Here is a 22,308-nt window from a genome sequence, read left to right as displayed (position 1 = left end):
AGCCACAACTACTGAGCCCACGTGCCACAACTACTGAAGCCTGTGTGCCTAGAGCTCCTGCCCTGCAACAAGAGAAGCCACTGCGGGCTTCCCTGGTGGCGCAGTGGTTGAGAGTCCGCCTGCCGATGCAGGGGACACGGGTTCGTGCCCCGGTCTGGGAAGACCCCACATGCCGCGGAGTGGCTGGGCCCGTGAGCCATGGCCGCTGAGCCTGCGCGTCTGGAGCCTGTGCTCCACAACGGGAGAGGCCACAACAGTGAGAGGCCCGCATACCGCAAAAAAAAAAAAAAAAAAAAAAGAGAAGCCACTGCAATGAGAAGCCTGTGCACTGCAACGAATAGTAGCCCCCACTCACTGCAATTAGAGAAAGCCTGCACACAGCAACCAAGACCCAGGGTAGACAAAAAAAAAAAAAAAAAAAGAGGATCAGATATTGAATTAGGAAGCTCTACTTTCTACTTTGGACTTTGGAGAAGACCTTGCTGGATATCTCCCTTCAACCCCTCCATAACAACATGAGACAGGTGCATCAGAATTAAAATAGCAGTGTGGAGGTGTAGAGTGGAAAGTCAGAAAAGAACCTGAATACCTTAGATTCTCAGCTCTATAGAAAGGATCCAGAAGATTCCACATGTGTAAATTAGCTGAGTTGAGAGCTCGCCGACCTGCTGAGATTACTATGGGGAGGGACAAGATGTTCAAATGGAAGAACATCCATGAAAATTAATTTTAGGGCTTCCCTGGTGGCGCTGTGGTTAAGAATCTGCCTGTCAATGAAGGGGACACAGGTTCGAGCCCTGGTCCTGGAAGATCCCACATGCCACGGAGCAACTAAGCCTGTGTGCCACAACTGCTGAGCCTGCACTCTAGAGCCCATGAGCCACAACTACTGAGCCCGTGTGCCACAACAAGAGAAGCCACCGCAGTAAGAAGCCTGCGCACCACAACGAAGAGTAGCCCCCGCTCGCCGCAACTACAGAGAGCCTGCATGCAGCAATGAAGACCCAACACAGCCAAAAACAAATAAAAATAAAGTAAATTTATTAAAAAAAATTAATTTTATTTCTTTAACAGGTGTATAAAGGTCTACTCCCCTGAAATTTACAGTCACAGTCTGTACCTCTCTACAGGCACATATACCTTATTAAGAATATCTTCTTAATCATTACAGCCTGATCACTCATCCTATACTCTGAGGTTGTTCTAAACACATGCTATCATGTATTTCCATGGGTATTTTTATTTATATTGCCTGCTCCCCTTGGTAGAATTCTGTAAGCTCCTGAGGGCAAGGCCAGTGTTTCCTTGGTCCTTTGCTAGTCAAATTTACAAAATGCTCTTAACCATTCTCTGCTCTCTCAGGAATTTGGCCTCAGTGGGTACTCCAAAAAAGACTCCCTATCACTGCATGCCATGGCTTGACTCCACGTTCCGCCTCTTAACCCTACTGGAATTTCTTACTTCTGACCTTTGCATCAAGATTTTAATCTGCCACTTTGCCCTTGGTGTTTTGGATTTTTCTTTGCTTCTGCTGTCCCCTCATAAAACTTAATTCTCTTTTGCCCCAGGTCCCTGTAGCTATAGGTCAGTCTGGCCAATTCCAATGATCATCCCTGCTCTCACTTACACTAGTCCCAAACAGGTTATGTCAAGCATAAGTATTCTCTTCATGTACTAGATACTTAGTTAATGTCTGATGATTATGCTGCAGCAGGACAAATTCTTTGTGGTATCACTTTTAGAAACTTCTTAACTAGTAAATATCGGCATAGATTTTAATTTATGGGAATATTTCAACACAAAATGGATGCGCTGATCCTCAAAATACCTTTGCAACTCTGTCATACACTTCCATAGCCATGATCCACTTACACAGACCCTCAGCTGCAGAGGAAGCTTTAGCAACCTTAGGGGGATCAAATTCAGGGTTTGTTAAGTATTCACCACGAATCTTCTGCATAACAGTCACCTATAAAACAAAGATTTAGATCTTAAAATTTCAACATATATCAAGCAAAACCATAGATGAAAAATTAATCATACACAGTAAAAAAAAGTATATAAAAAAGTTATGTTGCCTTTAAAAACCAAAGTGAGTACTTTGAGATATTTTTAAAATAAGCATAATTGTAGCAGTCATATTTGTGAGCAAAATATGCAAACTTATTACAGATAGTGCAACGATATTTCTTCCAAAAAAATTAAAAGACTTTTGTAGTTTGGGAAAACATATGGAAATAAGGAAAAAGAACAATTAAACATAAACAAATAGAAGTTTGGATGAAAAACAACTATACTTTTTTACCTCACAAATTTGTATATCCAATTTATTAAGAAATAAACTATTATAAGACACTTGGAGAACTCATGTCAATAATACACTAAAACAGTAATTTATTCAATGACTTTTGATGGTCTGAAAGAGGAGAGGTTTTATGTATTATGAGAATTCATAATATAGTCATTAATAAGTATAATATTCATTTATTTATTATCTTAATTCTAAAGACAGACTATCTTCTTAAGTTTTATATAATATTGCAAAATGTTAAAGATTTTATACATCTTGGCAAAATTACATTTGTAGAAAAAAATCCAATGAAACTCACCGGAATGTTGTCCTTGTCATATTCTCTCAAATCTCTTAGGAAATTCATATCTCCCAGAAGTTTTTTGCTAGGTCCCCAGTAATCTAATATCTATAAATAAAATTTATGGAAATTTATTAGATGTGCAATTAAATATGCTTGATATATAAAACTTTTCTTCTTGAGGTTTAAGATATATTAATCCAGAGAAACTATACACTGTACTTTCAAAATATAAAGCTACATCTCCTTGAAAATGAAATAAAGAGACTTCTCTCCCTGAGAACACGTTAAGTATATCAAATATTTAAAATATGTATATGAACTTATATATTGAATTTATTATTAAAAATTAAACATTAAAAGGCAAAAAATATGATTATTCCTTTTTAGAAAACTTAAGAAAAGCAGCTGGTATAAACACCATCACAATTTTCATATAAGAAAATATATTTTTTTAATTTCAACTTTTATTTTCCATTAATCTTAACTTTCAAACCAGAAAGGTAGTGCCATAGACTGAAAGTTTGTGTCCTTTCCCCAAATTCGTATGCTGAAGCCTACTCCCCAATGTAAAAGTATTTGGAGGTGGGGTCTTTGGGAGGTGGTCTTTGGTCTGAGAAATAGACCTCAGAGAGGTCCCTCACCCTTCCACTATGTGAGGACACAACAAAGAGATGGTAGTCTATAAACCAGGAAGTGAACCCTCAACAGACACTGAATCTACTGTAGTCTTGATTTTGGACTTCCCAGCCTCCAGAAGTGTGAGAAATAAATTTTTGTTGTTTTTAAGCCACCCCAATCTGTGGTAATTTGTTATAGCAGGCCAAATGGACTAAAACAGGTAGCAAATATTTTTCTTATAGAAAATCTCCTCACCTACCTAGACTTCCCAAGTGGAATAAAGAAGAAAAGGCAGAAAGACAAAGATTATACACTACTCTGTCAGTTATAAGATAAAGCACATAGTACTTGTGCTAATAAAAGGTGTTAAATAAGTAGCTGAACATTCTTTTGATTAATTTCAGAAGCCTGATGGGGTGTAAGTGTGTGTGTGTGTATGTCTATCTGTGTGTGCGTAAGTGAGAATAACTTGTTAAGGTAAGAGCCTATTTATTTCCTTTATCTTTATTATGTCAACGAAGGACAGATGACCAAAAAATAAATCCCAATTCTCCAATTCAGGAATTCAAACCTAGGTATTGTAAAAACCTGAAAAGAAAATAAGTCTATAAATTTAGTTTAGGATAGATGTTACACCATCTTTTTTAAGGGAGATACCTTTGAATAATAATTGTAATAACAACAGCTAACATTTAGTAATAAATGTGTAATATTTATTATTATAAACAGCTTACTGTTTATAAGGCCTTATACATAAGAACTTTATATGTATTAACTAATCTAATCCTTGCATTAACTTTGTGAAGCAGGTACTATGACAATCCTCTTTTTACAGAGTTCCACAGAGGTTAAGCATTGTCCCCAGGGTCACATTGCTAGGAGGGTCAGAATTTCTGAATATAGACATTCTGGCTCCAGAGCAAATGCTTTTAACAACGTCACTGTCTGCTTAACAGCAGAATTTTCTGAATGCTCAGAAACAACACCTATGTAACCATATCACGTTCTTGAGACTCTTAGCTGGAAAAGTACAGGTGTCTCACTGTTCATTCAACCCCACCCCATGACAGTGGGGAATTCTGCATAGACAGAAAAGGAGATGGAAACAACTGGAACTACATTTTTCTGATGCTACACTGCCTTAGTTTTATCTAGGATACATATAATCTGGAAAACAATATGTCTTCCCTGAAGTGGGTACTGTTGACATTTAATTTGATAATAGTTGCTGTAAAGTGTTCTGTACATTCATGAATATGATATAAATCTGTGTCTAGTTATTACCTTGCCTCCAGTTCCTGAAGGATCTGAAATTTTTTCTGGTTTTATATCTTTCATAACACAAACAGCTGCCATAACTAGTTTAACACCAGATGGAGGATTCTTCATTGACTTCACAATTGTAATGTCAGCTGGCTAAATAAAAAGAAAACAGGGTATCTTCAGAATAGCCCACTTTTAAATAATGAGAGTTTAGGGCTTCCCTGGTGGCGCAGTGGTTGAGAGTCCGCCTGCCGGTGTGGGCCATGGCCGCTGGGCCCGTGGGCCATGGCCGCTGGGCCCGTGGGCCATGGCCGCTGGGCCCGTGGGCCATGGCCGCTGGGCCCGTGGGCCATGGCCGCTGGGCCCGTGGGCCATGGCCGCTGGGCCCGTGGGCCATGGCCGCTGGGCCCGTGGGCCATGGCCGCTGGGCCCGTGGGCCATGGCCGCTGGGCCCGTGGGCCATGGCCGCTGGGCCCGTGGGCCATGGCCGCTGGGCCTGTGCGTCCAGAGCCTGTGCTCCGCAGCGGGAGGGGCCACAGCAGTGAGAGGCCCGCGTACCGCAAAAAAAAACCCCAAAAAAACAAAAAAAAAAAACAGAATAATTAATGAGAGTCATGTTGCTACAGTAAAAAAAGCCAGGGGCTTCCCTGGTGGCGCAGTGGTTGGGAGTCCGCCTGCCGGTGCAGGGGATGCGGGTTCGTGCCCCGGTCCGGGAAGATCCCGCGTGCGCGGAGCGGCTGGGCCCGTGGGCCATGGCCGCTGGGCCCGTGGGCCATGGCCGCTGGGCCTGTGCGTCCAGAGCCTGTGCTCCGCAGCGGCAGGGGCCACAGCAGTGAGAGACGCGCGTACCGCAAAAAAAAAAAAAAAAAAAAAACTTTATGAGAATGAACTAATATTGTTCAGTTCCCCTTTCTCAATTAGTATTAATAATGTGAATGAAGAGCTACAAATGGAAGTAATTGAATTGCAGTGCAATACTATACTGAAAGCCAAATATGGTGATGTTGGGATCGCAGAATTCTACAGATATCTTGGGAACGGTTACCCTAAATATAAAAACCATTGTGCAAAGATTCTGTCCATGTTTGGAAGTATTTATGTTTGTGAGCAGCTATTTTCTGCTATGAAACTAAAGAAAACTAAATGTTGCTCCCAGTTAAAGGAGTCAAAGATGAATGTGCAGCACAGGATTCACAGCCTGACGTTGATTGACATCTTGGGGCATAAGAAAGGAGTGTCAGATTTTGAATTTCAAATCTGAGGAGTAATAAACTATGGAACTTTGAATAATTCTTTCTATTTCCAAATTATGTTTTTTCAATGTCAGATTTAAAGTATAATCTCTGGCATCGTATGTTTGTACCTTATAACATATAAAATAATGTTTGATTATATCCTGGCAGCTTATTTTTCCTATATTTTGCTTTTCTGGCGCTTAGGTTATTCAAGTTTATAAACCTGTGCCCTAAAAGCAGCCACGTTTTCCCAAAAGGCACTTGTGGGCCAGCGATGTGAACCAGGGAGTCAGCTGGATGAATGGAAGCGGCTGGGCCCGTGGGCCATGGCCGCTGGGCCTGTGCGTCCGGAGCCTGTGCTCCGCAGCGGGAGGGGCCACAGCAGTGAGAGGCCCGCGTACCGCAAAAAAAAACCCCAAAAAAACAAAAAAAAAAAACAGAATAATTAATGAGAGTTTCAAAAATAATGTTGGAGAATAATAAAAGCATAAATTTTCATTTGAAACTCTAATTGTTTTTTGCTTTGCATGGTTATAAAAGAATTAACAAAAGAGAACTTAAGTACAGTAAACCAATGGTTCCCAAGTGTTTGAGAGTTCATAGGTTCTTATGAGAATATGGTGACAGCTAAGAATCTTCCAGAGAAAATATTTTTGCACACATGCACAAAATTTTTATATAGTCACATGCCAAGCCCACACATGGAATCCACGTTAATAACCCTAAGTTAAATAAAGACTTAATTCTATATTTCCTTACATGTTAGCTTTACCCACCAAAAATGAAAGAAGAGGTAAGTTCCAATTCCAAACTTATTTTCTAAAAGGGTATATATTGTTATGACAGACACAATTGATTCATTTCGTTATTATCCACTCCAGTATCCTTCTGACTTCCCTTGCAATTGCTGGAAAGCTAAAAATTTATCTTAGTTTCCCACGGAGCTAGAATTGTGCGAGGTCGTTAGGTCCTACCATCAGATCACTTGAGTGATACTAGAATTCAGAATGAATAGTGAGGAGACTTGCAGGGCAGGAGGCATCTGTTTTGCTGATATGGATTATGGTGGAGGCAATATGGCTCTGTAAGAAGGCTCTGCAGGCTTCCAACTCAGAGGGATCATTCCTCTGTTAGATTAGTGCCTCAGTTTAGCTTTGTGAGTCATTCCTGGCAGCTCGGCCTAGAATCTATTTACTTAGTTCTTCCAAGAATTCTGTAATTTATTTATAAAATTCCCTAAAGAATCTTTGCTAACACTAAATAGTCAATTCTCTTCTCTGCAACTGAACCCTAACTCTTTTATATAATACAGTATTTGATACTAGGAAGGGTACAAACAACTGAAAGGGAAACCTGATACTGATAACTTGAACTGGTGGTGTTTAAAGGCATCAAGAATCCTGTGAGTATCAGAGGATGCATTACTGAAAGTCCATGGTACACAGTGATAAAAGTTACCTAAATTCATGCTCATGGTCGTCTAGAATGGAGTGTCTATTAAAAACAAACTTTGTCAAAATGATTGGCTCCTGTGATAAACGTCTAAGGAGAGAATGAAGAAAGACTACTGGGTAGAATGTGGCTTTTAAATGTGACAGAGAGCAGACATGAAGAAAATAATAAGCTCAGAATTTTAATATTAAAATTCTGGTTAAATTCCTGCTTCACAGCACAGTGACAGTTTCTAAATATAAATGCCCTAACACAATCTTAAGTCTTACAACTACAAGTCTGATATAACTGAAAATCAGATATAGAGTTTGATCCTGAAAGATGCTGAATTACTGATAGGCTGAGCTCACTATCTTGTCAGGTATCTTACGTGAAAGTTGTAGCGGTCCCTAAACTTTCTGGCAGCAGGGACCGGTTTCGTGGGAGACAATTTTTCCACGGATGGGGGCGCGGAGGGTGGCCGGGGGATGGTTCAGGCGATACTGCAAGCCATGGTTCAGGAGGTAATGTGAGCGATGCAGAGCGGCAGATGAAGCTTCGCTTGCCCGCCGCTCACCTCCTGCTGTGAGGCCACGTTCCTAACAGGCTGCGGACCAGTAGCGGTCTGCGGCCTGGGAGTTGGGGACCCCTGAGTTAGGGCATTGATTAGGAAAAAAGGCAAAGAATGGGGTCTGAATATCCTGAACTTCCATACCACACTGGGCCTCCCTAGTCAACAGAAGCTGGTCTCTCTGCTCTGTTTGGTGAGGTTATTCTGGTTTTGCCTAAAGACCCTGTAGAGTCACACACAACATAGTGTAATGCAGACAGGTGTGACCCACATCTATATTGGAAATGATCTTTAGGTTTTGCTGTATATGCATGTCCAGAGGCTGCAGAAATGTAGCTCGACATTCTATTTAACATATGCCTCCTGGTCCATGTACAGAACCACTGTGGCCTCTTGGAGATTACTCCATTCCCACTGGAATATCCTGAATGAAAATTATAAATAATATATGAAAAGCAAAAAATATAAGATAACAGTATAGCAAAAAGGAATTGTTAAGAGTCAAGTTTCATTTGACTGGAGAAAAACAATATAATACCACCCACTGAAAGTGAACTACACCGAATTAACCAAGTATCTGTATGCAGTTTTACTTTGTTGATGAAACACAAGCTAATTCAAACACTTGCCTTTAGTGTATCCAGTGCAGACAGAGCTGCTTCCAAAGCTGGAATCGCCTCAGCTAGATCACTTTCACACTCATTTTTCAGAGCTTGGGCTTCTTCAGCCTTTCCACTGGCTATCTCTTCATCAAATTTCACAAACTTTCTTTTTGCTTCCACTTGGGCAGATTCCATCTCAATAATCTAAAGAAAAGAAAGAAAAAAATAAAGGCATTTCCTTAAACATCCTAATGCTTTCTCTATCCTAGAGACAAAAGAATATTTGAAGATTAGGGAACCCGACATATCATTTTGAAGGATAAAATGAGGAGAAATGTAAATACATGTGACCTAATTTGGTAATGGGCTCCCCCATCTCTCTTCAAAAACAACAGAAACCACATGGAACCCAATGAGTCAACTGAAAAGGGTAACATCCCTAAGATCTAGTGGGAAAAAAAGTAAGGCTTATTTTCAAGGCTGATTTTACATATTTCAATTGTCCTCTGAGATCAGTTTTTTAAAATTCAGGATACTTTACCTGCATCATATGTGCATTTTCAATTTTAGCTTCCTCCAATTTGGGCTGTAACTGAACAAGCTCTATTTTCATTTCACCAACCTAAGTAGACAATTTGTCATTAGTTTTCATAACTACAATAGCTACGGAAGCCAAACAGAAAATTGAAACTTAAATGTATCATAAGGTATTGTAGACAGAAAACCTTAACTTTTTTTTTCCAGTTCTTTACATGATAAACAAAACCATGAGTGTGTGGCCAGTTTTCTTCACAAAAGACTTTATCTTCCTTGAGTATGACAGGGCAGTGGAAGAATGCAGTTGTTGTGGAAGAAAATCAGATAGAAAAGAGGTGGCAGCTCAGGCTATCCCTATTATACTATGTGCCTGGTATACAGTGCATCCAGACCACCCCAACACTCTGTTGCCTATGTTGAAATAATGCTAATAAGTATTACTAGCACTTGACTCATTTAAAAAAAAACCCAATCTTATATTTAACCAGTTATTACAATAAAAAGTCAACCCTGACATTATATTCTCTCCAAATGCCAAAAAATTAAGAATAAAACTGGGTGTATTTGAGTCTGTGTGGTCTGGGAAACTCAGTGAACTTCTGTAAAATTCACTTTACTCATCTGTAAAATGAGGATCATAAAAGTGTCTACCTCATGGAGTTGTTATGAGGAATAATTGAAGGAATGCACATGAAGCACATAACACAGTAACTGGCACATAATATATTCTCAATAAATTATAGCTCTTCTATTTCCCATTATGTATTACCATTTGAGTAGCTCCTCAAATTTACCTGAGACTCAGCAAAATCTAATTTGTCAAGTCCATTCACATATCGCTGTTTTGCTCCCATTACAGCTTGTTGCCTCTTAGTCAAAAGCTGTCGAAATGATGCAATAAGTTCAAGGTAAGAAGTAGCAGTAACATAGTTATGTCGTCCTAACGCGTGCAAGAACCTAAAAGAGAGGCAGATAGCATATCTTACTATAAGTAATGGGTTTTACAAAGTAAGAAGTAAATTCGACATAGCATTAGCAACAAACATTTAAGAATAAAGGTTAATTTTATTCAGAAGCTGCTGAATACTTGAAGTTTACAAAATCCTAGAATTTTACACAGAACCATTTCCTAATTTCTTGTCTACAAAATATCACACAGCAACGATGTAGTTGAAAAGCACAAATCAACAAAGATATGTCTCAAAAGAGAACTATAGCAAGAAAGATATACGTAGGTCTTTTTACATGTTTCATATGCCAGGAGGATCTAAGAGACCCAAGATACTGTACACAAGTATAGTAGGTAAGGGGACTGCAGATAGCATAGCAAGAATGAGTCATCATTCCTTGCACACGTGTCACATGTTGGTTGAACAGGGTTTGGCCAGAAATATACGACTACTACTCATACACATAAAAACAATGGATGCAATGATGTTTCACAGCAAGTATGTAGACTAGAGCCCACTGATTGGTGTTAACTGTCCAAGCCAAACATGCTAGCTGGCTGTAAAACTCTGGCAATATTCTATGAGCACCTTTGAAATGAGGATCTCAGAGATGAACAGAGGTAAAACTTATACTTTTAAGGCATCCACAGCCCACCAACCATCTCCCTCCTTGTCTGAGAACTTCCAACCAGTGCCCCAAGAGCAATGTTTGTTCTGTGAAACCTGCCACCATAACCACAGCAGATCAGAGCAGGGTTGGGCACTGGACACAAACAAGGCTAATCATATTTTGGAATAAATTGGGAATAGAGAGCTGGAAACAGCCAATCAGTCTCTGCTACAGCTGGAATTGCAAGAAGTAAAATTGAGAATCGAGAGGCAGACAGTTTCCTCCATATATACTGGGAAGTAAAAAATTCAGTCTGTAAAGAGAAAGAAGAAAGCAGATGCCCCAAGAGAAACAGGGATGAGAAACGGAGAAAAAGCATTTCTGGGTTTGTGGTGGCTTTTTAACTCCTGCTTCCAGTCACTTCTAAGATACAGCTTTATTCTTTCCCTTAAACTTTGTAAGGTACCCCTGTATCTTTGTAATAAATTCCTCGCTTTGTGAAACCTAGATCAAGTAGCTTTCTATTACTTACAAGTCTTAACTAATTAAATGATTGGAGAGACTTAGAAGCCATAGAAATCCTATTAAAATTTTGGGCTTTCACAAAAAAAGACGCTTTAAAATACAAGGCATTATTGTAAAATTTATTAATATTAACCTTTCTGAAAGATGCATAATGGAAGTGTGAAAGTGTTTGCAGATTGGAACTATCTCTCGTCGTTCAACCTCAGTAAGCTCCAGTGTTTCTAAGAATTTCACAGCTACAAGTTCAAGAGCGTCTTCAGGCCATGGCTAAAAATAAGAAAAAGAAAAGCAAATAAAAGTTAAGATGATTAGTCACACTTCAGTTATATAAATTGTCTTCCTATGTGAGAAGAATTTGGGGTTGAGAAAATTAAAACCTTAATAGGGAAAATAGAATTAGAGGGACTAAGGTCACAATAAATCTATGAAAGATCTAATAAATATTTTACACAGTAAAATTAAAGATAACACAATATAAAGGAAAGGTAGATAATAATTTACATATCAAAGATATACTACACTGCTTCCCTAACTCTTCCACTTGGACATCTAGTAGGCACCCCAAATTTAGTAGGACAACGGCACAGGCTGCTTAGTTACTCTCCTAATACCTATCAGCCCCCTTTCCTTAGGACTCCAATTTTATTCTAGATAGCAATATGCCCAGTTATAATACCACATTTCCTAGACTCCTTTGCAATTCAGAGTGAATAATGACATATAAGCAAGCTCTCTAGAGAATTACATAGAGCTGGCATGGGTCCTTTTTGCTCTACTTTCCATAACTCTACTTCATTCCCGGAGCACAGATGTGAAAGTTGGAGATCTAGCAGCCACATTAGACCATATGATGACTCTGAAGATGGAAACCACATGCTAAGGATAGTAAAGAAGAACATGGGATTCTGATGACTTTGTTAAGTCACAAAAGTCCCAGTCTGCTTACCTTCAATTTTTTTTTTTTCTATATGAGAGAGGAAAAGAAAAAAAAAAACCTATGTGTTTAGTTTGGGTTTCTCTTACTAGCAGCCCATTATAATTCCTACCTGTTATAACATCCAAAGTTGAACATTTGATTTTCTTCCCCACAAATTCACTTTTCTTCCAGTATTCCCCATCTCAGTGAAATGGTTGCTTTGCTTTTCCTAGAATATACCAAGTGTGCTTCTGCCTCTGGGCCATTGGATTTGCCGTCCCTCTGACTAGAACCCTCCCCACCTAGACCTCCATGTGGTTCACTCTTTCACATCTCTGTGCAAATGCCAATTTACCAGGAAGGTCTTCCCAAAGCACTCTTTCTAAAACAGCATTCCTTCCCTCATTACTCTTTCCCTTATCCTGAATTTTTTCTTAGCACTTACCAATATCTGACATATATATTTATTTGTTTTTGTCTGTCTCCCCGACTCACCACTAAAATGTAAAGTCCATGAAAGCAAGGACTTCTTCCTCACTGCTGGTATCTTCAGTGCCTAAAACAGCTCTTGTCAATAAATACTTGAAATATTTATTCAATGAAATAATTTATGTTAAATGAGTAATTAATCTCCATTTGCTCATTATTTTCCAAACTTCATTTCATTTAGATTCAACAAGATGCTTATAATTTTTTTCTTTATAGTAGACAATATGCATTTTAAGATCAATTTTTTCAGTGTCTGGCCCTCTATCCTGGTAAAAGTCAAACTTTTTTGATCAAGCACCCTATTAGTAAAAAATAGTTTTAAGCACACACTACCAGTGTACACATACTTATTATCAGATTATATGCATATGGTATTAACTGTACTAATATATATACTTTTAAACCTCAAAAGAGGCATCTAAAGATTATTAAGATAAATGAATTTTTGTAAAATGCCAAAGTAAGTGTCATATGACTTTTCTGAGCATGTAACTCTTTTTATACTGAAAAAGCTTCTCCCAAAAGCTCCCTGGCAGACTTTAAATCCAGATCCATTGGCAAGCAACAGGTCATGAACAGGCTCATGTGTAAAATGGTCAACAGTAAGAGGAGTGAGAGCACCAATGCTGACTTAGACCAACCAGGAATGAATCCCTATTATACATGGCTACATGGATACTGATTTCCCAAACAAAATCAGAATTCTGTCAGCAAAGATGGAGTGGGTAGAAAATGGCTGTTGATAGGTAACCACGCTATCATAAGCTAATATTGCAAGTCACGACACACCCTGGGGATAAGCTTTATTATTTAAACAGTTGATATAAATCCATATACCAAATGCCCTTCTTAAATTTGTTTTTACCAATGTCTTACCATATCTTGTTAAGTAGTCATTGTTTTTGCCTTATAATGTAGCTGACACAGAGCTTGAGCTAGCTCCTACTAGTTTATGACATTCTCTTACTGTCCACATACAACTGCATTATGTATCTTCAATTTTTAGTTCATTGCAGGAATCCCTCAGGGTACCTTGCATACTATCTATGACACATGGCCATTTGACATACAAACTGAGTAAGGGTGTCAATGTTAATCCATATGAAATATTTCATACAAAAGCGAATATTCCAGTAAATCCTTCCCTTATCCTCTGAGTTGTTTTGGCACCTCTGGTGAGAGTACACCCTACTTTGGAGAACAGAGATCTATCCAAAAAGTCAATGACTTCCTGACTATGTGACACAGTGGTTTACACTCACTTCCTGAGTTTAAAAGAGCCAGGCCCCAAACAATGCCATCAGTGCCCCGACACAGGTTCTATAGCCCCACTGTTCCACTATAAAATCTCTGTTCCTCTCTGTTATCCACTTAATCTCCCTTATCTATTTGCAACTCCTAGTTCCACCTTTTTAAAAATTTCCCCCAACAAGTATGAATCACATATAACAGAACAGAAAGCCTCATGGTTATAAAAAACATATCCAAAAGTAGTAGAATTGTATTTATAAGATTTCACAAAAGAAAAACTTATGGTTGCACAGGCTTTGTTCATTTGTTTGTTTGGTTTTGGTTTGGGGCTACTTAATGGAAGCAATATTAAGATATAGTTTGCATAAAGCAAAACTGTTTCGCACAGCTTTTATTGTTGTATAAACACTAAAACATCCACTAGCTGAAACATATTGCAATCCTCAAAAGGGCAGAATTAGTTTTTCAAACATGCAATTGATAAATAGAGAGAATAAAGCAAATTAGTATCAGAAATTTATCTTTAAAAGAAATTATCCAGGGTCAATCTATAGTCCACATTCTATTAGGCATAAAACGAATAAATAGAAGGCACCATGAGCTACCCTTCTCAAGAGCATAAATACTTAATGGTTTTACACAGGCAGTGATGATTTGCCTTGCTTAAATGAGGTGGTGGCCTGCATCATTTGCTGCTGGCATGACTGAAATTGCCACCAAGTTGGTCTTCCTGTTTCTTGTTTTGCCCCATTCCAAATCATCCACCATATAGCCTCCAAGTGTTTTGGGTTATTCCTAAAATATTGATTAGCTAAATATATGTTAATGCCCCCACAATGTCTTTGGGATAAAACCAAATTCCTAGGCACATTTACAAATTCCTTTATAGCCTGGCACCCACTTAAAGCTCCAACTTAACTTCTGCTGCCCTCATTGCCCGTCAGCCATACCAAACTATTTGCCCAAATGAGCCATGCTCTCCCCACTGTTCCGCCTTTGCATGTACTAACCTCTTGTGATAGTTAATTTTATGTGTCAACTTTCTATGGGCCAAAGGATGCCCATATATTTGGTCAAACATTATTCCGGGTGTTTCTGTGAGGTGCATTTTTGGATGGGTTCAATATTTAAATGAACAGACTGAGTAAAGCAGGCTGCTCTCCCTAATGTGAGTGAGCCTCATCCAATCAGTTGAAGGCCTGAATAGAACAAAAAGGCTGACCCTCCCTCAGATAAGGGGGACTTCCTCCTGCCTGATGGCCTTCAAGCGGGAACATCTGTTGTTTCCTGCCTTTGGACTCAGATGGAAATATCATTTCTTCCTAGGTCTCAAGCTTGCTGGCCTTCAGACTGGAACTACACCGTCAGCTCTTGTGGGTCTCCAGCTTGCCAGCTGCAAATCTTGGAACATGTCAGCCTTCATGATCATGTGAGCCAATTCCTTATAGTAAATATATGTACAGATAGATAAAGATATAGCTCTCTCTATATATATCTTTACACATATACGTGTGTGTGTATATATATATGTATATATGATACATTCTGCTGGTTCCTTATACACCCCCTCCTCTATGTAACGAATTCATTTTCATATTTCAGAGAGTCACTGTCTTAATAAGTACACCTTTCCCACACCAAGACTATGGCTCTTTTATATAATTGTTGACTGCTCACTTGCTGACTGCCTTTTTTGTCTTCCAGTCTAGAGTGTGAGCTCCTTTTGGGGATCATGTAGTCTTACCAGTCCCTGGTGCTGTCATTAGAGTAAGTGATCAAGAAACACTTGATGAATGTAAATTCATAGAGGTTGAGTAAGATTTCAGCAAAATTCCAAAAGATTTAGTTGTCCTTCCCCCCCAAATTACAAACCTGAAACCAGTCAATGGTACAGCAATTGATGAGGGATGGGAACTGCCTCAAGCAATTTCGAAAGGCATCTCCAATGGGACTAAAGACCACTACAACATGAAGATTATCTTTGCAGCGATTCACAAAGAAGGCAAACAGCGCTAAGGGACTGAATTCATCGTGTTTATTGCCAGCCTGAGCCACAGGACGAATACCCTAGGGAATACCAGAAAAAACCTCATAAATAAAAACAGGTATGCTGATAATAAGATTAGTAGATATTGGAATATTAAGAATTTTTATTACTTCCCTTATAAATATCTTTAAATTTTTGTTTTTAAATCAAAATAATGGTTTTGTTATAGCTTGCACTTAGAAGACTACTTTCAATTCTCTAATTTAAAAACAAATATCTGCCAAAAATTTAATTTATAAAAATACAAAGTTCACCAAGATATATGTGTGGGACTATAATTCAACATTGTTTTTAGGAGGAAAAAATATAAACAACTAAAGTGTCCAGTTAAGGGCTTCCGTGGTGGCGCAGTGGTTGAGAGTCTGCCTGCCGATGCAGGGGACACGGGTTCGTGCCCTGGTCCGGCCTTGGTGGCGCAGTGGTTGAGAGTCCGCCTGCCGATGCAGGGGACACGGGTTCATGCCCCGGTCCGGGAAGATCCCACAGGGCGCGGGGAGGCCGGGCGGCCCGTGAGCCATGGCCGCTGAGCCTGCGCGTCCGGAGCCTGTGCTCCACAACGGGAGAGGCCACAACAGTGAGAGGCCCGCGTACCGCAAATAAATAAATAAATAAATAAAGTGTCCAGTTAAAAACATTATAGGGACTTCCCTCGTGGTCCAGTGGTTAAGACTCCATGCTCCCAATTCAGGGGACCCCGGTTTGATCCCTGGTCAGGGAACTAGAGCCTGCATGCCACAACTAAGATCCCGCGTGCCACAACTAAGACCTGGTGCAGCCAAATAAATAAATAAATATTTAAAAAATAATAAAAAATAAAAACATTATTAAACATCCATATATTGTAATTTATACAACTGTTAAAAATAATGAGATGCATCAACATGTGCTATGGCAAGATCAGCAAGATAAAATAAATGCAAGAACAAACTGTGCAACAGTATGTATAATATGATCTTTTTTGTTAAATTAAAAAATATATAGGTGCATATGTGTGAGCACATACACACTTTTTTATGGAAGCAATCACAAAGAACTATTAATAGTGGTTACTTTGGGTGAGATGGACTTAAGGGAGAGTGAGAGAGGTGTCTTCATATTTTATCTTGGACATTCTTCTTGGTTTATATCATTTTTTTTCCATTTTGGATGTTCTTATGCTGTTTGAATTATCTAATTTTATTCTTATAATATTTGTATTTTTTGATATGTTAATAGAGTTGTTTGGTAATGAGATTATAGGTCACTTTTAATTTTCTTCCCTCGTATATCTCTATATGAGAAAGGCATCTTACATGTGGTTAGGCATAATGGCTCTAGAACCAGACTTCTTGAATTCAAATCCCCACTTGCAGCTGTTTACCTATGTGACCTGAAGGCAAGTTACTTAACCTCTCTGTACCTTAGTTTCCTCATCTGTAAAATGGGGAAAAGAGTACCTATATCAAAGGATTGTTGAGGAATCAAAAAGCCATTACATGTGAATACTTAAAATAGTTCTTTCCACATAGGTAAGTGCCTTTCAGCTTTTTATATCCTACCTTTCTCCTTGTTCAAAGCAGAAAAGGTTTCATAGTCAATAAATTATCTTATAAATAGATTTAAAATTTTTTCAATAGCAAATTTAGGGAGTGGTCACAACGATCATACAATTGCCAATGTTATAACAATGAATTTATCTCTAAAAGAATTCTCTACTATAGATATATGATAGCTATATCTATGGGAAACGGTAAGTCAACTCTGTATATTCATTCTGATAGTAATTCTCAAATTACGACTATTGTGATCAGTTTCAATCTATGAAATTATGCTCAGGTGGTCTACCTGCATTAACTTTGAGTTAACAGGGGGACATTCAGATAGAGAAAGGTAATACATGGTTGTAACTGTAGAACAAGAGTTCATGAAAGGGCCAGGATTGTGATATAAATATAGGGGTTATTTACACAGAAATATTGGTTAATGCTTCTACAGTAGAAGTAGGGAGTAATATACACACACACACACACACACACACACACACACACACTTTGGGAGCACAACTGATTCTGGGGAGCAAGAAAAAGACTAGTTACTGAAGGAATAATTAGGGAGATAGGAAACAAACTGAGTGAAATTTCATAGCAGTCAAGAGGAAGCAGAGTTTAAAAGAAGGAATGATGAATTATTTCAAAGATGAATCAGAATTTTAAAAGGGAACTGAGAAAATATCACTAAATGTGGTAAATAAGTCACTGCTACACTGAGAAAAATATTGCAATAATTTAATTCTGCAAGGAGTGCAAATGGAACAGTGGAAAAGGTAGTCAGGAAATAGAGGTTTCTAGGACTCAGAGGTTCTGAGTCTAGAACGCTGATGTTGACGTCAGAGAGATGTGCTGAGTCTATAAGAGGTGCCCTCTAGGCAGTGCCAGGGCCAAGCTACAGAGGTCAGTTATAGGAAGTGAGGTTTACAGTAAAATGTTTGCCAGATGGATGAAATAAGCAAAGTGATCTTCAAAGTGGGATGCAGGGTATGTAAAGAAATTAATATAACTTCTTTTACATTACCTTTTATATTTTTAAAAATTAGTATAAAGCAAGCAAAAACAGGAATGCATTTCGGTACCCCTGAGTTCTGACCATGACTATTTCTTTGTGGAAAAACTGATACGGTGTTCGTAGGGTGGAATATGAAGGAAAGAAGTTCTTAAGTCTACTGTTGGGTCATACCATAAAATAGTGAAGCAATGGAAAAGCTGTGTAGCAAACTGATGAGAAGAAAAGATAAACAATAGCTACAGTGAGCAGAAAAGCCTTGCAAAGCTTAGAAAATCCCACTCCCCAAGGTGTCCTATTCCTTGGGTAGGAGTGTGGGGGATGAATTTATCCTATAAATTAGGAGAATTACGATTCTTCAGTAGCCTTAGCCACAACCTGGACGCTACTTGGGATTTTTATTTCCTTTCTCCTTCCCCACGCCAGGCCATGAACTGGTAATGTATCAGATTTACTGAGGGCTTTCTAAGTGCCTGACATCCCATAAGTGCCTTACATTCCATAAGTGCCTCATTTCACTTGATCCTCAGAACTCACAATAACGCTATGTAGGAGGAAGTATTTTGTGTATATAACAGTTTCATTCCATAGACAAGAAAAGCAGGGTGCTTTAACAACCAGGGTGAAACCATTTTGCTCCACATGCTATCACTAGAGGCTAGAATGAAGCATACTGGTATGAGTGATAAAATCTGTGGGTAAAAGTAGTTATGGTACATGAAAGGGGAAATTACTAGCTGAAATCTTGTATGGGAAGATCTTAGAAATGGGGGTCAAAGGTCAGGACATCTGAAGTAGTGGGTGCTTCAAAAATGTTTTTTTTTTGCCAATTAAATCACAAAGCATGACTCTCAGATATATCAGAATTAATACAAGTAATTTTGTTAAAATTTGAAAATTTTACTAACCAGTGGTAAACCATAAAAGCTAATCAAGTAGTGTTTTAAAGCTATATTTTCTCATATCACTGTAACCCTAAGATACCATTTTAAATCTCTAATCACTCATAAAACATGCTAAATAAGATCAAATGGATGAAACACACTGTCATCATTATGGAAAAAATGAATTAAAATAATTAAAATTCTGTCTCATAAATATCAAAGCTATTTAAAATTCACCAAAAAAGTATTAAAATAATATAAATTAAGTTTTCAATTACCAAAATCCTCTGCACAAGATATATTTATCCTGAAGAGCAGAAAAGCTTCAAGACATGTTGGGAGCAGCACTCCCTAAAAAGCATTTACCTCCATCACTTCTTGTTTTTCATCTGCTGCAAAAATATTAGGTACTTCTCCAGTATTGAGCACACTGTCGATATCCTCTAGAAAAGCTTCCTCTTTAATCTGAGTGTCCGTGATTAGAAAGACTGTCTTCTGGCCCCTCATGCCCACTTTCCTTAATAGAACCTTAAAATAAAAATGTACTTATAACCAGAATCTGGTGGAAATCTGTTGGTTTTACTTTCCTTCCTTTTGATAACATCTCAAATTTAGAGTAGCACCTCTTCCATTTTGGCAGGGCTGTCAATCTGGGCCTCCATTTCTCCCACGCTTTTGGTGGGAGACTCCAACTGGCCAGTTTGCCAACCCCTTAGACATAGTCATTGATTCAGAGTGTTACTTCAGGGACTGAGATGGATTTGAAAACAGAAAGAATCTCTGTCCATCTAAGATCGAAAATATAAAGACCAGTTCCCTACACTAACTTTTAGGATGTAGAATTTTAGCATGTCAGGGTCAGAGAAAGTTTAAAAAGTCCAGTAATGTCTCTCTTATTTTTTTCCACTTTAGGTCATCTCTCTTCTGGGGCCTGCAGAGCCCTAGGCACATGAGGATGAAGCCCCAAGTATGCACTCCACTATTCTATTTGTTACTGGAACAGCAACACAGCTCCAAAGAAACTATTAAGATTTGACAACATTAATGACATCATCATCATCATTGAGGTTCATATTTAAGTCTACTGGAAAACATACATTTACCTGAAATAAGGCCTCTCTGAACTAGAATAAAGGTAAAATCAGTAGGAGCATGGTAACAGCAGTGGATAAGACTTAAGTCATAAATCCTGCTCTGCTGTGCATACCTTCTCTCAACTTCACTTTCCTCATCAGTAAAACACAGAGAACCATACCTGCTGCATTGAACTGTCATACCTATAGAATGACAGCATGTATATAAAGCACTTAAAACAGTGCTCAGCACACACAGTAACTGCTCTAGGGATAATATTATTATCATCATCACCAGTGTATTTAGCACACAGCTATAAGGTTGGCTCTCTCTTTACAGATGAAATAATGCATTGTAACACATATATGTAGAATCTAAAAAAAAATGGTTCTGAAGAACGTAGGGGCAGGACAGGAATAAAGACGCAGACGTAGAGAATGGACTTGATGACACAGGGTGGGGGAAGGGTAAGCTGGGACGAAGTGAGAGAGTGGCATGGACATATATACATTACCAAATGTAAAAGAGATAGCTAGTGGGAAGCAGCCACATAGCACAGGGAGATCAGCTCAGTGCTTTGTGATCACCTAGAGGGGTGGGATAGGGAGGGTGGGAGGGAGGGAAATGCAAGAGGGAGGGGATATGGGGATATATGTATATGTATAGCTGATTCACTTTGTTATACAGCAGAAACTAACACACCACTGTAAAGCAATTACACTCCAATAAAGATGTTAAAAAAATAATGCACTGATATTATTTTAGACACTAGATTTGCTCACACTTTTACCTTCAGGTCCTCTCTCCATTCATTCACACTATAGCTCTTAGAAATTTCTGGTTGGAAAATTTGCATTTTTGCCATGGATGTAGCCAGACGAGTTAAAGATTGACGACCACTTCCTCCAAGTCCAACAAGCAAAGCATTTCCACCAGACTGCTTTAGAATTCGACATATTCGTGATAAATGTTCCAATACATACCTATGAAATATCGATATTATACTTGAAAATATGAATATAAATGTATATTTACACATAACTATCATTTTGTTTTCCTAGAAGAATGGACCTTGCTGCCCCATATATTACTATCCCAATTTTAAAGAGGTAATCATCAAAAAGCATGATTTTTCAAATGCAGTTGCAATTGGATCATTTGATGTAAAGGAAAGCTATTTGAGGTACAAATTCAGGAAATGTACTATACAAATTATAAAAATAAAATGAAATTGTAATCATTTATACTGGGAGTATATTATCACTTTTATTAAAAACATTTCTTTGGGAATTCCCTGGTGGTCCAGTGGTTAGGACTCTGGGCTTTCACTGCCAAGGGCCCAGGTTCAATCCCTTGTTGGGGAACTAAGATCACACAAGCCACACAGCTCGGCCAATAACAAAACAAAACAAAAAAATCCCCCAAATTGATTCAATCTTTTAATACTAGGATTTCTATGTGAGAAATAGAAAATCAGTTATATACAAAATAGTAAATTCAGGAAACGTAGCCTCACTAGTAATTAGGGGAATTAAAACTAAAGTCACAAAGTAGACATAGAGGGAACTTACCTCAACATAATAAAGGCCATATATGACAAACCCACAGCCAACATCATTCTCAATGGTGAAAAACTGAAACCATTTCCACTAAGATCAGGAACAAGACAAGGTTTCCTACTCTCACCACTATTATTCAACATAGTTTTGGAGGTTTTACCCACAGCAATCAGAGAAAAAAAGAAATAAAAGGAATCCAAATCGGAAAAGAAGAAGTAAAGCTGTCACTGTTTGCAGATGACTTGATACTATACATAGAGAATCCTAAAGATGCTACCAGAAAACTACTAGAGCTAATCAATGAATTTGGTAAAGTAGCAGGATACAAAATTAATGCACAGAAATCTCTTGCATTCCTATACACTAATGATGAAAAATCTGAAAGTGAAATTAAGAAAACACTCCCATTTACCACTGCAACAAAAAGAATAAAATATCTAGGAATAAACCTACCTAAGGAGACAAAAGGCCTGTATGCAGAAAATTATGACACTGATGAAAGAAATTAAAGGTGATACAAATAGAAGAAGAGATATACCATGTTCTTGGATTGGAAGAATCAACATTGCAAAAATGACTATACTACCCAAAGCAATCTACAGATTCAATGCAAT

The 22,308-nt window shown here is 38.3% G+C and overlaps 1 protein-coding gene across 1 annotated transcript in view; it reads right to left on the bottom strand.

The window, feature by feature from the left end:
• Positions 1-22,308, bottom strand: part of DNAH12 (dynein axonemal heavy chain 12) — a 233,836-nt gene that overhangs the window by 56,989 nt on the left and 154,539 nt on the right. The window contains exons 43-52 of the mRNA XM_024123804.3: positions 20,926-21,118; positions 19,428-19,589; positions 15,465-15,659; positions 11,070-11,203; positions 9,646-9,808; positions 8,856-8,936; positions 8,342-8,518; positions 4,497-4,628; positions 2,610-2,699; positions 1,829-1,969 (exon numbers count right to left, since the gene is read on the bottom strand). Of these exons, the coding sequence (XP_023979572.1) occupies positions 1,829-1,969; positions 2,610-2,699; positions 4,497-4,628; positions 8,342-8,518; positions 8,856-8,936; positions 9,646-9,808; positions 11,070-11,203; positions 15,465-15,659; positions 19,428-19,589; positions 20,926-21,118 (1,468 nt within the window). The remainder of the gene's footprint in view (positions 1-1,828; positions 1,970-2,609; positions 2,700-4,496; positions 4,629-8,341; positions 8,519-8,855; positions 8,937-9,645; positions 9,809-11,069; positions 11,204-15,464; positions 15,660-19,427; positions 19,590-20,925; positions 21,119-22,308) is intronic.

Source organism: Physeter macrocephalus, chromosome 18 (assembly GCF_002837175.3).
Source record: "Physeter macrocephalus isolate SW-GA chromosome 18, ASM283717v5, whole genome shotgun sequence".
Classification (NCBI taxonomy): Eukaryota; Metazoa; Chordata; class Mammalia; order Artiodactyla; family Physeteridae; genus Physeter; species Physeter macrocephalus.
This window is presented reverse-complemented; position numbering and strand designations above follow the sequence as displayed.